Source organism: Halichoeres trimaculatus, unplaced genomic scaffold (assembly GCF_033239565.1).
Source record: "Halichoeres trimaculatus isolate MK-OKI-2021-1 unplaced genomic scaffold, fHalTri1.1 fHalTri1_scaffold_9, whole genome shotgun sequence".
NCBI classification, from domain to species: domain Eukaryota; kingdom Metazoa; phylum Chordata; class Actinopteri; order Labriformes; family Labridae; genus Halichoeres; species Halichoeres trimaculatus.
This window is the reverse complement of record NW_027437188.1, coordinates 22,650,875-22,666,326: the sequence shown is the minus strand read 5'-3', so window position 1 is coordinate 22,666,326 and position 15,452 is coordinate 22,650,875. Positions and strand designations below refer to the sequence as shown.

Sequence of the window (15,452 nt, the reverse complement as noted above, 5' to 3'; positions counted from 1 at the left end):
ACCACTTCAGGCACCCACGAGGCATGTTCCAAAAAACAGCACTGGTCACAATGGAGCAACTCTCAGAAATGTTTCCTACCATCATTGTTGTGAAAATAATTAATAATAGTCGTAGAATATTTAACAATGACATGTAAGCAGTCTCTTCACACAGTATTACTTCTACTGCTATTATTATTGCAGTTAAAAAGTGATTGTGCAACTTTGTTCAGGAAGCATGTATCAGACAAGTATCACTCATTTTCCTTGAGGTAACTCTCAGTCTCAAAAAGGTTGGTGACCCTTTGCTTTGGATGATTGTGATAAAAGCAGATGGAGAGGTCCTGTGAGAGAACAGAGGACAGATTATGGGCATAAGCAATAAAAACCAAAGCAAGAAGTGTGCAAACATGACTAAGGACTTTATTAACCAAATCATTTTCCCCATAATATCCACAAATAAAAGTGATCTCTTTATATATATTCACATTGTATAATTTCATAGAGTGACAAAAATTCTCTTTTTTTGGATTTCCAGCCATTCCTATTAATTGTCATTTGATCAGTCGCCATGCAGTCGTCAGAAAGGTTGAAAAACATTAAGATTGGTCAGCATTGGCGGTCGAGTCCAGTATCACTCATCTCCTCCTCTATTGGCTCTTTGTGGTGCTAAACCTCCTTCAGATATCCAATCACAGATTTTATCACACTGCAACAATAAAATATAAAATAAATTAAGAAAGCAATGTTCTCCTGCAGAATGCTCCAGAGTCTTCCTCCTTTACCTTTCATGTTTTTAGATATTTTCTGTTTTTATATAATAATAATAGTAGTAATAATAATAATAATGGCAATAACTGTCCTTGATATAAATTCAATAGTTTTTTTCTCTTTCTCAAATTTTAAATAAATCATTTTGGCAATCCTCTTATGTTGTCACTTTAGAATAAAAGAATATTCAAGTAGAAAATAAAAACTGTGAGAGAAAATTCATTTGAACAGGAACAAGGTGAAAGAATGAAAACTGTGAAATCAACAGAGAAGAGTGAGAGAGGATAAAAGAAAAAAGTGAAAGAAAGAAAGACAGACTCAAAGAAAAGCATCCACTTCAGACGCATGTCGGAAATGGCTCTATATACAACAATGTCTGTTGTGAAAAACTGTCCATCTAGTGGCTGTCCTCTGTCTCTGGTCCGTCCTCCTTCAGTGTGTCTGTAGTAGTCCTCTTGTCTGAAGCAGTCTGCTGTGTGTCCCAGTGTTATACCAGAGTGTAAGACTTGGCATAGGGGTTGTTGCTCTGTTTCAGGTGTCCTCTGGAGTCCAGCAGTGACTCCTGGGAAGTGCTGAGCTTGGCAGCCTGTGCTTGGGCTAGGTCTCCTGAGGAGGGGGCCTCTGCCCTGACCTCACCCCGGGCCTCTCCCCTCTCCCGGACATCCCTGTGGGGAAGAGTGGAGGCAGTTCCTGGCTGCCACTGCTGCACCTCCCTGGGTGACGGCACTTCCATTGGGGTAGGCTCCATGGGAGGTGGCCTCTTCAGGGTACGGCTCCTCTGGGGCTCCAGACAGGTCTGGCCCATGGCTCCACCTCCTCTTGTTTCCCCTGTAGCACCAGCACTGACTCCACTTGCTCCTGCTCCGGCTCCTGCTCCTGCTCCTCCTACAGCTACAGCTACAGCTCCTGCTCCTCCTCCGGTTCCTCCTCCCACACTGCTGCTGCTGCTGCTGGCTCCTCCACTTCTGGCTGCAAGCGGCACACCACGGTTCAGCAGGAAGTCCATACGGAGGTAAGGGGGCAGGTGAACCAGCTCTCCTCCTGAAAGAGATCACAGACGAGAGAAATATATTAATACTCTGTAACATCTGTCTGCAGAGGCAGAAACACTGGCACACTTCACAATGTCCAACACCGAGTTTTTGTTTTCTCCTGTCTGCAGAAGCACCATACTTTTTTAAACTTGAGTTTTGAACATTTTTGCAAGGATAAATTGGACATCTGAGGAGACACAGGAGTGGGGAGTGGAGAACAGAGAGAGGCAGCATATGGTCAAGACCAGGAGTCAACACTTTATAGAATCATAGGAAACTCTGACACAAAACCTTCAGCGGAATTGTTATACAATACCAAAAACTGACAATTATAATGTTTAAGCCAACAGAGATCTTTACCCCAACCATTAGATGATTTTAAAGATTAGATTAGATTGGCTCCAACACAAGACTCACCAAAAAGCTCTCTCTCACCTGTAAATGGCATAGATCAGTATGAACCAATCTGTGCATTGTTTGTACTTTAATCTGGTCTATGGCTGTCCACAGTCTTGGGTTTGCCTGATTCCTTTCTTTTAGTTTTCCTGCATGGAGATCAAAAATCCATTCTGACTCACATTCACACTGATTTGTTTTCTCACCTCAAGCCCTTCTAGGATTATGACTCACATAGTTGTTATTTTAATGTAATACCAATGTTCACCGAGTGTGAAACTTAACAGAAGTGTCAGACTAAACAGAAGCCAACATGAAAAATGTGCAGAGCAGAGCATGGATGGAAGCCAAATGTTACGATGTTATCTTTGAAGTCAGAATCAGGGCCTGATGCAATGGCTAAGTTGTGGGGTCCTCTTCTCTAACTGAATTGCAGATAGATTTTAGATTTTTGTATTGGCGACTGATGAAAATGTATTACATTAAATCTTGTTTCTTGAAATATAATTAAAGGGGCTGTGAGGAGTTTCAAAGTGATCTTGAAGAAGTCTCCCTTCTTGATATAAACCCGATCACAATCCACATTTTAAAGTGAGATTATCAACATCAATATAGGATATTTTGAAATGCTATTTCTTAGCTACCTTATGGGGTCGAGCAGAACCAAATTGTGCATGGCAAGTCTCCAAGACAACACCACGCCAGCTGACAAAGTTTAGAAGTGAAAAGAGAGATCTGTGTTTTACTCTCTTTGAAAAAAAATTCTGTGATTAATTTTGTAATTTTAATTTTCTAACTGTCAGACAGTAAAAGGTCAGAAGAGCAGAAGAAAGCTAAACAGGGAAGTGATACAGACTGAGCTAAAGGCTAAAAGGGTTAAGTTGTTAGTGATAATGTTAATTTCAACCCACTTGCAGCCGTTATTCTGCAGTGGTCTGTTCAAACTTACGTCTATATCAATAAAATGAACAGTGAGGTTATGTTAGCGCTGCTTGGTAGACGAGAGCTGGCAGGATATAACCAGGAATCAGTGACGTTACACAATACAGACACGTCTCACAGCATTGGGCTGTCAGAAGCGCTACATATGGATGGCTACTGAACTACTGTATGAACGGGGAGAAAGCAGACACGCACCATTCACTCGGAGCCAATTTTCTTATTTTGGGGGATTGGTGATCAGCCCATCCTTACAAATAAAACTGATCTTTTAGACCTATTGGTTGTTTAAGTTAAAGCATAAAGATTGCATTTTTTCACAGGTATTGTTCAATGACTTTCAATAAAATAAGATTGGAAATAAGATTGAAGGTATATGCTGTCAGTTATGCCGGTATCGACAGGTCAGACTTTTTAAAGATCAATGATCAGTGATCAGCCAGAAATGATGATCAAAGCACCCCTTGCAGAAAATACACTATCCCTTCTTTAACTAAGTGGATAAGAGGTAAATACAGTTGACACTGATTCAGTTTAGCAAGCTTTTGATGCATTTATTGCTACTGTGCTTAGTTTTTAATAAAGCAAACTGGTCCCTTACAAAAGGGGTAGTGAGTTTCAAGTCTCTGTTGGATTCTCTGGAGACTTAACACCCAGAACGCTGAGCCTGTCTGTATCTCTGCATTCTCATATCTTCAAGAGGACCACAGATCAAACAGGCAGGTGCAGAATGAGCTACTGAAATAACTTTACAGCACAGATTTTCTTGCCCACACATGCCTACACACTCACATGTACAGAGCCCACGCACGCATGAATGTCAGTGTAAATTGTAAATTTTAAAGACACACACACACCCCCACACACACACAATCTCCAAGCTTCTTCGAGTTAATGGCTACACAGATTAGTCTATATCTGCAGATTCAGTCCAACATGCAACGTGTGAAAATGGATTTCTGTGTTCACAGTGAGAATGCATAATTTACTGTGTTAAATAATAAACCTATTGGTGCCAGTAAAGATGATAAATTGCAAGGGGTGTTAATTGAATTAAATATAGATTAAACTTTTCCTGTGGGAGCCTTTTGTTTTTTGAGAATTCATCAACCGGTAAATTGCACATTGTACAGTAATGGAACCAAATGTGTGACCATATTACTGCAACTCTCTGTGGCCTCATCAATCTCTAAAAGTGACCACACAACTGACAGATAATATATTAACATCTTCATATCCTTGTTTTGTTTACATGTGAGATTACTCAACATTTTTTCAGACCTATCACAAGCTAATGTTCCCTGTGGCTCTGAAGTTACCATCACTGCTTTGAAGGCTTCTGAACTTAAAGCTATATGGATTTCTTCTAAGAGCCAAATTAAAAAACATAAAGACAGACAAATTGCCAGTTAACCCATCAAGAAACTTTAGAAGCCACACTTGATTCCCCTCTAGCACCTGACACCAGAGTCTCACTCTCAGTGATGCTGCATCCTAAAAGGTTAACAGTCTGGTGTTACAGTGAACATTCTTCACTGTGGTGGTAAAGTGCTGTTTTGTACTAAGTGACAATAGCGTCAGATAAGGTTAACAGATAGCCTTCAGATGCCCTCTCTCCCTGCTGTTCAGCTGTAATGAGTCCGCTGTCAGGCGCACAAACGTTCAAAACATAATGAAGCCTGAAACTAAAGACGGAGATCTGATGGCCCTAACTCTTCTCTGGTCAAACTCAGGTTTAGAAACTTGTGTACCTTTGCGCATGAATGCGCACACAGACACACACACAGCAACATTTTTGGTCCTCAGGAAAGGACACCTCCGACCACACTAATTATCAGCTGCCCCAGACACCTCTAACAGTGCTGGAGATGAGATGATGGATGAACAGTGAACATGTGTCAGGAAAGGGAGGTCTGCCTGAGTGTGTGTGTGCTCCAGTGTGTGGTCCTCAGCATGTCACACACTCTGTCAGAGCTGGTAATTGATCTGCAGAGCAAGGTGGAAGGGTAGAGGGTTATGTGAGGTAAGATTACAATCTGAGAGCAGAGGACAGGGCAGGTTTTCTCAAATTGCTAATGTAATGAAAGTCCTTGGAGACAGAATCTTAATCCAGTTTAAAGAATTAACTTTTTTGTCTTTTAAAAGAAGTTTTCTGTTTTACAATACAGGCAGTATACGCTGCTATTGAAAGAACTACAGTGAGTTGTCCTTGTTAATGATTCTGTTGAACTTGCTGTGTCAAGGTTTTTCAAAATAAAAGAAAAAAACAGGCAAGTCAATTTAAAAAAATAGCATACTGAAAAATGATGAGACATTTAATAACAGCATGAAACACCAGTTTTCAGACTGACTGCTCAGTATTTAAGGTTGACACAAGTTAAGATGGTAGTTGGCCATGGCTAAATCACAATTTTCCTACACCCAACAGCCTTAAGCCCTAAAAGACTTAGCTGATGTCACCTGGAGAGTGGTGGAGCGTAAAAAGGCTGCAAGGACTCAAATTGAGGATGTTAATGGATGACAAAAACATTGATTTTAACGTTTTTTTCCCTGTATTTTTGTTTAAATTGTGTTAAGTGGTTGTTTGGCTGCATATGTTTTGAAGTGGTCAGGACAAATACCTTTCTCCTTTTCTCAGCACTATAAATATTTGTCTAATCTAGATAAAGAAAAAGATATGGTGATGGCTTTGAAATGAGACGTGCAAAATGGCTGATCAGTGACTGTACAAGTGACACAAGGTTGAGGGATTCATGGGCTAAACTTCCTCACCAGGTCTGTGCGCCTTGGGCACGGCCATGTTCATGACCCGACTGACATCCTGAGGTTTGGGCGGTGAAGCAGTAAAGCGGCAGATGCCTGACTCAGACGGTGTGCTGGAGGTCAGGCTGTCAGTGTAGTCGTTGGTCCCTGCTGTCATCTGTTCAGATGAAGTGTCAGAGATGAAGCACTCGGTGATGGTGAACTTGGCGTGACGGAGCTGTTCTTCCATCTTTGCATGCTCATAGGCTCTGGCCAGTTCCTCATAGGTGGAGGATGCACTTTCTGTTGATACCATGCTGCTCCGTGCACGATCTGGAGAAAACATACAAGGCATATTTGATTGTTGTTACACACTGCCAACTCTCCCATTCAGTCATGTATTACTCCATGGCGCTCTACTCTACCTGTATCCTGTGAGGGGCTGACACTGTAGCTGTCACTCTCCTTGTCTACAGATCCAGTGGCGCGTGGTGTGGGGAGTCTCCAGTCAGTGGTAAGGGTGTGTGAGGAGCTGGTGGGGTGTGGCCGGTTCAGGGTCCACTGGCTGGCGTAGCGGCTCCGTGCTGAGGCAGGACCAGCTTTGGCAGTGCGTCTGGCAGTGGGATCTGGTGAGATTAAACAGGATGAGGGGTTGTGAACAGAACTTAAAACACTCTTTGTGATTCAGCTTCTTCAAATCTTTGGCATACGTTCATGGAATTAGGATTTAAGAAATAATTGAGAGTAAACAAACCAAACAAAAGAACAAACATCAGTGATTCCTTAAAGAGTGAACGTTTACCTGGAAATGGATGTTACTATACTGCATTGCAAACTGTACTCTCAGACTCTTTCAAGAGACTTAATTTTCAAAATTCTGGACCAAGACAGAAGTGAATTTACAGATTTAGTCTTTCCTGCTGAGTGGTGGAACAGTTTGCCCTTTCAGTGAACACTCAACAATACCACCCCACAGCTCCATGGGAAGACATTATCATCAATCTTCTGCTTTGTCCCTGTCACCATACAGACATACAAATAGTATCATATTCAGTCTGACCTGGGCCGGCTGCTGCACTGTGCAGCACTGTGCCAAATCAGAACGAGGCCCTTTAGAAAAGGCCAGGATTGGATCTGTGCAGAGAAGAATGGTGCTGGTAATTGTAGCAGGTCAGACAGTAATTCTATCTGCAGAGATGGACGGCTGTAATGTTGCAGGTGTTTGGTCCACAAAAAGAAAGATGAGTCAGCAAATTGGGTTCATGCCCCACTGGTCAGATTAAACCGACCAAGCAAACAGTCATCTTCATTAAGATGTTGTGCAGCCAAGACATTTAAGAGGATTCAAATTGTCACCTCTGAGCTTAATGCAGACACAACACATGGATCTATCTGTACTCCAAATCCCTCCAAAGAGATTAGTTACAATAACCAATGTGTTCTGGCCAACTTAAGTGGGAGGCCTCTATTTTTAAAGGTCCCATATTATGCAAAAATCATTTTATTAAGTCTTTTAGTGAAATTTGTGGGTCTTTGGCTTTCCTCCCAGCCCACAAAATGTGACATTTAATGACAAAACCTATACTAAGTAGTGCTTGTGAATGTAAAATCCTGACCTAAAATCCAGCTGTTTGGAATTTAAGGAATTTGCCGATGTCAGCGATTCCCTTTTTTGACCAATCAGAAGCAAGTACGACCTGTATGGTCAGATACCCCCACTCCCCCTTCTCGCCCACTCCCCTCCCCACTGCTGCTCCAGCAGCCATCGCTGCCATCACTGTTTTGTATTTGGCTGTAAACAGCCACATAGTTCCATGCACAAGCTTCCCGTCTCGGAAGAAGACAAGACTAAGTGGCTAGAGTTCATTTATCAAGAAAATGTGCCCGCTACACTCAGTAAAACTGGGCATGTGTGTGCTAGTCACTTCATGGCCGACTGCTTTTCCAACTTTGGACAGTACATCAGAGGGCTAAAAAATAGAATGGTCCTGAATCCAGGCCCATTACCAACCATCAGCCAACAAACCTCAGACCCTGGATGTGAGTATTTTAAATGCTGTGTGCTGTGCAGCAGATGTAAAAGCTTTTCCTCAATGTCCCCCTGTCTCTGTGTTAGCTTCAGGATGCTAACTTTAGCTGCGGTTAGCCTGTTGTTTTAGCCTGTAATATCACGATAAATGAGCTTCGCTGTGTTCTAAACATTGTGCACTTGGAGCTCATGGCGCCACTCTCATTGACGCGGAAGAGCGGGGGGGTATCAGCGGTGACTCATTTACATATGAAGGTCACGCCCACTAAATCAGACCTTTCTGAACAGAGGGGCTATGAGAGCCTGGAAACAATGTTGCTGTGCTTGATTTATTGGCTTTGTGGACCAAAACATGTTACTACCATTTCATGAAGACATCAACGATCCATATTGAACTGCAGAAAAGGAGCATAATATGGGACCTTTAAGTTCACCACTAATCTGAGTGTGTGTGTCCATTTTCATACACATGCACTCAGGTTTAACCAGCGTGTTTGGTGGTTGGGACATCAGGTGAGGATGTGTCAAGAAGAGGCAGGAAGATTGCTGATCTTCATCAGTTCTGCTTCGGTGAAACTTGAAGGCCACTCTGCAGCAAAACTGCTGAGTTGTTGTACACTCACTGCTGGCTTGCATTATATCTAATAGCACTTCACTGATGAGCTTAAACAATGTGCTATACATGGAATGCAGAATAACGTGCAATCAAATTTTCTGAGAAATATTAACAACTTAGGTGCTGAAGATGTTTTATATTACGTGAGTCTATTTAAATTGTAGATGAGAGACTGACGCTGTGTAACCAAACACAAGCAAACCCATCACATTATTTCAATGTTTTGTCATGGTTAGTAACAGGAGGCATGCAGTCGTAATATGTTAGTAGTAAAAGGAAATAAATGTTGAGCACTGACGGTGGTGGGACTCACTGGTTCCAGGCCTGGCATCGGACACATCCACCAGTGGACCAGTGGCCTGAGACAGAGACTGGTAGTGGACCGTGTGGGTTACTGTTGATGATTTTTGCTTATTTGTCTCCCCAAAGTCATTGTCTGTCAACAGCACAGTGGATCTGTCATCTGAGACACAAACAAAAAGTAAGAAAGCAGAAGAAAGAAAAGAGAGGAAAACAGAAAAGGAGAATTGAGACAGAGGTCAAATTTGTACATCAAAAGTCTGTTGACTGATGAAAACATCTCTCCTAAAGTCTCACCGATTGTCTCCATGGTGTCCCTCTCCTCAATGAGGAGCTGAGCTCTGGGGATATCGATGTGCATTCTTAATGTCTGCTGCTGTTTGTTCACTGTGTCTGGCGTGCGAGTGTTCTTGCTGAGGAGATTAATAAGAAAAATCCATTACTTGCTACCGGATTGTGCACTGTACTGCATGCATGCTTACTGGATTCAATCAAAGTTGACAAGTCACTGTAAAAAGGCAATCAGAACAATTTATTTGATTTCACTAATAGGAATTGTAACTGGGATGCATTATTAGCAAAAAGCAGCGCAAATAAAAATTAGGCAAACATACCTCATCAGCATTTCTGCCAGGCTTTTAGCGTCTGTGAAGTCAGCAAAAAGGTGTCATGTTTTTTCACAGGCAGATTAAGTTTTTCCATTGGTTTTTATGTGTTGTACATCTAAAAACAAAAACTGATATAGCCTACCTCTAAGTCTCTTCAGTCTCTGCTCCCTTCTTCTTCTCTTTAGCACCATAAGCATGATGAAGATCAGTACGGCGACCACAAGAATTGAGGTGATGGTCACCACCATCTTCAGACCCCCGCTGCCTGACATGTTGTCAGAGACGGGATCGCCTGTCTTTAACAAGGGAGGGATGGTACCTTGGAAAAAAACACATAAGGACATTCATTAAACTTCAGATCCAGAGCTTCATCTGAACATTCAGGAATCAAAACACCATTGGTAAAAATAAAGCTATGATAATATGATGATTTAAGCCTCTGTTTGAAATGCTTAATTTTAGTTTCTGTCTCTTTACAAACCCTCTTGCCCCCAATTGGCCTCTGGGGGCCTGTCACGGTAGTGCTATCGGCAGACGTTGGTGTCTATTGTCTACCCCTCCGTAATGACGGATAGACACATCATGATGAAATGATGCTGAAGAACTCCCCTCACTTACAGTGTGTTAATGTGACAGGTGACTTCAATGTGAAGTCAGTGCTCTATCATCAAACAACACAATACAAGGAAGAAAATCACCCATTTCTCTGAACTGCTCAAATGACTTATTTTTCTGTTCAAAATCTCTCATGTTATCTCTTAACTAATGCGCGTGGCCATGTTTGGAGGATAGTTACTGGTCACCTCATGATTTGCTAATAACAACTTCCAAAATTCCTCCTCATCCTTTTAACCTCTACATTGGTACAACTCTGTGACAATCTGTGAAATCCAAACTCACTTCCGTCAGCATTGAGAGTAGCAAACATGACCCTTTTTTCTGCTGAGCCGGCGCTGTTGGTGACCTTCATCTGCAGTTCATACCAGGTCGCCTCCTGCAAGTCGTACAGGATGTAGCTCTTGGTCAGCGATGTGCGCTGGGCAGTGGTCCAGGTGGCTGAGTCCACTGCTCTGTACTCAAGTATGAAAGAGGTGATTGGACAGCCACCATTGTTCCAGCCGACAAGATTGAGCTTGGCCCTGGTGGAATTAATGCTGGTGAAGAGTTCGTGTTCTTTGGCAAATTGTGGCTCTGATGGAGAGACAGAGAACTTCATTTACAAAGCTGATAACAATGACACTGAATCAGTGCAACTAAGAATAACATTAGTATACGAAAGGCTTCCTTAAAAAAGTACAAAATCAAAACTTTTGTGAACTTCAAGAAAGTCAAACACTGAGAGTGAGCACCAAGAAATGAAACTTTTTTTCCCCCTTCATTTTCTGTAATTTGCCTCTTTTGGGGGTTTTACAAGAGCTTTGAGTTATGAGCTTTTTAAGATCAATAATAACAAAATAATGTGTGTTCCCAAACTTCAGTGGCAGAGGAAACAAACACATTATTCCTTCAGCCATCTACCTTTGTTGGAAGAACTGCAACAATGGCAGGACAACACAACTCAAAAAAGCTGATGTTTACTACTGTTACTTTTTGTCACAGGGCTCTGTTACTCACTGGAACTAACACTCACATACTAAGAACTAGGCCAATAATGCTGCATTTCATACCCTTTCCATGAGTCTTGGCTTCAATAATCTCACTGATGCGTCCAGGCCCAACTGCATTCTGGGCCGTTAAGGTGAATTTGTACCAGGTGCCACATTTCAGGTTCTCCAGGCGGTAGGAACGTTCACTAGGGCTGATGGGAAAGCTGCCCCACTGCTCACTGTTGTCCTCTGAGTACTGCAGGATGTAACCTGAAGGAGCAAACAAACAAATAAGGGGAGAGGGGAAAACAGGGGCGACACAAGATTTCAGAATTATTTTTAGAAATTTTAATTTTGGCTGCACGAAAACAGGTACAAACCCTTCAGAAATCATTTCCCAAACGGACTTCTATTTTCTTGCACCTTATATTCAACACCAGATATCAGGGGAAAACAAAACCAAAAATATTTTGTGCTGTGAGGATGCTTATCCATTCATCTATCTGCTAGTAATACAATACCATTGCATGACTATAGAATCATCTGCACATGTTGCACTTTCTGTGTTGAAAGGAATTATTCGCTCATTATTTCATACCCTTGAGTCCTGTATATGTACATTTCCACCAGTGGCGATTGCTCTAAGACTGCAAGGGAAGCTCAGCTTCCCCTAAAATGTCCCTGAAAAAAGTGGTGACATGCACTGCTGTGTGTACATTTCATTGACAAAATATGCACTAGAATTCCTTCATCTTTTGTTCAGAATCAGCTACCTATCACAGGTAACTGGCTCGACTTCCTCCTCATTCATCCCCGCAGCATCTCAGTGATTTAACTTATGGATTTAACACAGTTGGGCGCTGAGCATCTTCTGACTTTAGCAGGGAAGCGTAGAGTGGGTCGTTCCACTGTGGCAATTGGACGGTCATTGGATAAACGCTGGGCTTTGTCCCACCCTCGGACGCTAAGCATCTCTAGGGGTCTATGAGGCCACGAGCTGGCCTGGATGTTGGGCTTCTGCATGATGATTGGATGATCTGTCTGAGGCCGAATCCTTTTTTGATTGACAGTGAAATGAGCCAGTCAGCGATCTTGAAGTATAACCCTCCACCGGAGCATCTTCTGAGTTTTACAGTCAGTTGTGTTGGACTGATCCAGAGGCTTTATCAATCCCCAGCAAGTTTACTTTTCTTAAAAATGAGCGTTGTGTTTAAAGATTCTCTCTCTTTTCACCAATAAGCAGCTACAGCTACAGCTGCGGAGCTTCTCCCCCTGTCACTCACACTTACAGCCTGTCGTAGTCTCACGTAGCAGCTCCAGCTGCTAGCAAGCTGGCACGGAGGGTAGAGTTTACGTTTAAATAAATAAACAAATTTATGATGTAGGCCAGAAAAAAAATGAACTTCCCCTCCTTGGCTGACCAGCAACCGCCACTGATTTCTACATAATATCTAGTACTTACTGCAATCTGAGCTTTGTGACCTGTTCTTGTGGCATGTATAATGAGAGTTAAGTGCATCTTGAAATATCAATATCCAAACAATAAAAATTAAGAATAAATCAAATGAATAACTAACACTTCTAACCAAAATACAAGATGACATCAGATGGCCCAACGCTTTTAAGAACAAACATGTCTAAAGCTTCTTTTTGGAAGCTTCAGCAGAAATGGCAAAGCATGTTTGCAGAGGGAGCTTGTGTCAAAGAATTGGAGCCACATATTCAAAGGCACGATCACCTTTTTGTTCAATCTAACAATAAGCACACCTGAGTACACCTCAGGGATGTACACGTGTTTTAAGGATGCCACAGGACAGAGATATACACAGTGCTTCATGCTTCATTATTGATAGCTGTATGGGTTATTAAGAGGATCTTGAATTGTTCTGATTTTGAGTTACAACCGGTGATAGAAGACTAAGATGGGAGTGATGTGGTTTTCCTGATTGGACCTGATTAACTGTCTGGCAGCAGTGTTTTGGATCGTTTGTAGACAGGTGAAAATAATCCAGCTGGGATGAAGTCAATGTTTTAACCAGTATTTCTAACTCTAACTGTGAAACCATGGAGTGAAACCCACAACTGGTTTTCTGGGCCCTGCAAATATCTTTTTCAGTTTGCTTCATCCAGTGATTAAGTTTGTTGTGACAGTCCAAAGGGGAGCCAGTGGCACCAACGTTGCCTTCCCTCCAACAAGCCTGGCAAGCACGCCTGTCTAAAAATAGATGACTGTAACCCTGGATGTTTTATTTTAGTGATGGATGATGCTATGAGCAGGGAAGCACAACAAATATCACAGGCAAGGTATCACAGACAGTTTTTATAGCAGCCACAACTCCAAAGACAGGAGCTCCGTGATTAGTAGCAATGATGAATCACCACAAATAGTCTCTCTCTGATTGCTCTTTCTTTGAGATGGAGGGCTTTAATCTTTCACTAAAACAGACCTAATCTTCCTTGCTGCTTTTTAATCGACCTTTTGGGACTCCAGTACTCAGCCTGACAACCAGATAATGAGAAACAGGAGCAGAAAACAAGGGTGCTCCTCAGGTAAAGTAGGAGGTGACTTTGGAGGAGGGGATTTTTTTCATGGGATGATGTATGTTGCAAAACCTTTCTGTGTTTGTACACAGCACATTAAGTCATCATGAAAATTTGCGCTGTGCTGACTCCGGTCCTTTTTGTGTTGCTCTCACCTCTGATGGAGCTCCCTCCATTGTCACCGGGTATCCATGACAGTGTGATTGATGTAGTGGTTGTCTTGGTAACTGTGAGGCGTGGCTGGTCAGGAGGGACTGAGGGTGAAAAACAATCACTGCATGGTTAGTGCACATCTTAAAGTGCTTTTTGTCTTCTTTTAACAGCTTAGGAACAACACTGCAGTGGATCTCTTGGATTCTCCTGGTCAAGATAAAGAGGGGAGCAGACACCTTTGTACTCTCAGATCTGATGGGATGAGAAAAGTTACATAACCCAGCAGCTGTTAAAGCCTAGAGCCATTATGTGTTTGAATTCCTGTCAAACTGGCTAAAATTCATCCTGATTAAGAAATTTGTGGGTGAAATCACTGAAACATTATGAATGCTGGATTGTTTTTCTGCTTGCCTTGAACCTGCAGGTTGAGTGTGATCTCATCTGACCCCCAGTTGTTGCTGGCCACACAGCTGTAGTTCCCAGAATCATCTGCTTTCACTGTCCTGATGATAAAACTGCCATTTCCATGGACACTACGACGACCATCCACAAGAACAGGTGTAGGAGTGCCGTTTGTGCTGGACAAAGACAGACGCAAAGAAAGGAAAATGATTTTAACAGTGAGGTCTGATTTATAATCCTCCTCTATGTAGTTTGAAACCGTTTCATCAGAACTTACTTTCCCTTGAGCCACTTGATAGTAGGAGGAGGGTCCCCAACTGCCTTGCAAGGCAAAACTATGTCTTTCATCCAAGGGGTTGTAACTGTCCCATTAAAGGTCAGAATCCTGGCTGGTGCTAAAAACAATAGTAACAAATAAATACATAGAATTATGCTTATCATGAAACTGGTTGAATTTCTTGTAAACATTTATCTTAAACCATAACATTTGCCAGTAAAGACAGTATCTAGTTGTTTATTTTGTGGCGAGGCTCCTAATCATGGCCGTGATCACAGCCTTTAGGGGTGAATTATTGGACAGGGGCCTTCTCTATGGATCTGGAGCTCTGATTCACATAAAAAAAACTGCAGGAATAAATTTATAATATTATTCATAAAAATGCCCAAAAAGTTCAGCAGTTTTGTGCAGTTTGCTCCAATTTTGCCTTCATTTTCTGTTGTACTGATTTATTCTGATTTTTAATAAGATAGGATAAGCTGATGTTCCAGTTATGACTCACTATATACAGATTTGTGATTATTCATCCATTGCTGGAAGTTTTGCAGTGCCAAAGAGCATTTAGTCCTGTACATATGCCTTGTGAATTTCACTAGTTCGTTTTATTTTCAACAGCATTATCTTGTAAGATTTAATATGACCCTCATTTGCTGATGGAAGGAGAAAAATATTTCATTTCAAGACATTAAAAGACAAAAATTACACCCTTAATTGCTTAGAAAGAGCAAAAATAGTCTGACAATGGAGTAAGAAAAAATAACTTGTTTAGTTTATTGTATTAACACATTAATCTTAGTTGAAGAAACTTGTCAAGTTAATTTTCTTCACCTCATAGGCAGATCATTTTATTCTATGATCAAACAATTCAAAGGAAAATTTTGTCTTTTAATATCCTGAAATAAGACATTTTGCTGGACTTGTCAGGCAAACGCTGCTCATATTCAGTCTTAGAAGACAACTTTCATTAAAAATAAGAGTTTGCTAAAATAAGGCCTGCTTCTAACACTAGTCTGTTCATTTAAAGGTCTGGTTCCTGCAGCAAAAGCAATGTCCATGATTTATATTTGAGAATTTGTACT

At 41.6% G+C, this 15,452-nt stretch overlaps 1 protein-coding gene across 4 annotated transcripts in view; it reads right to left on the bottom strand.

Moving 5' to 3' along the window:
- Positions 1-396: 396 nt before the first annotated feature.
- Positions 397-15,452, bottom strand: part of dscamb (Down syndrome cell adhesion molecule b) — a 124,741-nt gene continuing 109,685 nt past the window's right edge. For 2 of the 4 annotated variants that reach the window (XM_074678857.1, XM_074678858.1), the window contains exons 22-33: positions 14,374-14,491; positions 14,106-14,272; positions 13,697-13,795; positions 11,082-11,270; positions 10,315-10,605; positions 9,557-9,733; positions 9,421-9,451; positions 9,104-9,219; positions 8,805-8,969; positions 6,287-6,487; positions 5,892-6,194; positions 397-1,791 (exon numbers count right to left, since the gene is read on the bottom strand). In XM_074678857.1, the coding sequence (XP_074534958.1) occupies positions 1,238-1,791; positions 5,892-6,194; positions 6,287-6,487; positions 8,805-8,969; positions 9,104-9,219; positions 9,421-9,451; positions 9,557-9,733; positions 10,315-10,605; positions 11,082-11,270; positions 13,697-13,795; positions 14,106-14,272; positions 14,374-14,491 (2,411 nt within the window). In that variant the 3' untranslated portion in view covers positions 397-1,237. The remainder of the gene's footprint in view (positions 1,792-5,891; positions 6,195-6,286; positions 6,488-8,804; positions 8,970-9,103; positions 9,220-9,420; positions 9,452-9,556; positions 9,734-10,314; positions 10,606-11,081; positions 11,271-13,696; positions 13,796-14,105; positions 14,273-14,373; positions 14,492-15,452) is intronic. The other 2 variants (XM_074678859.1, XM_074678860.1) reach the window with 1 other exon arrangement.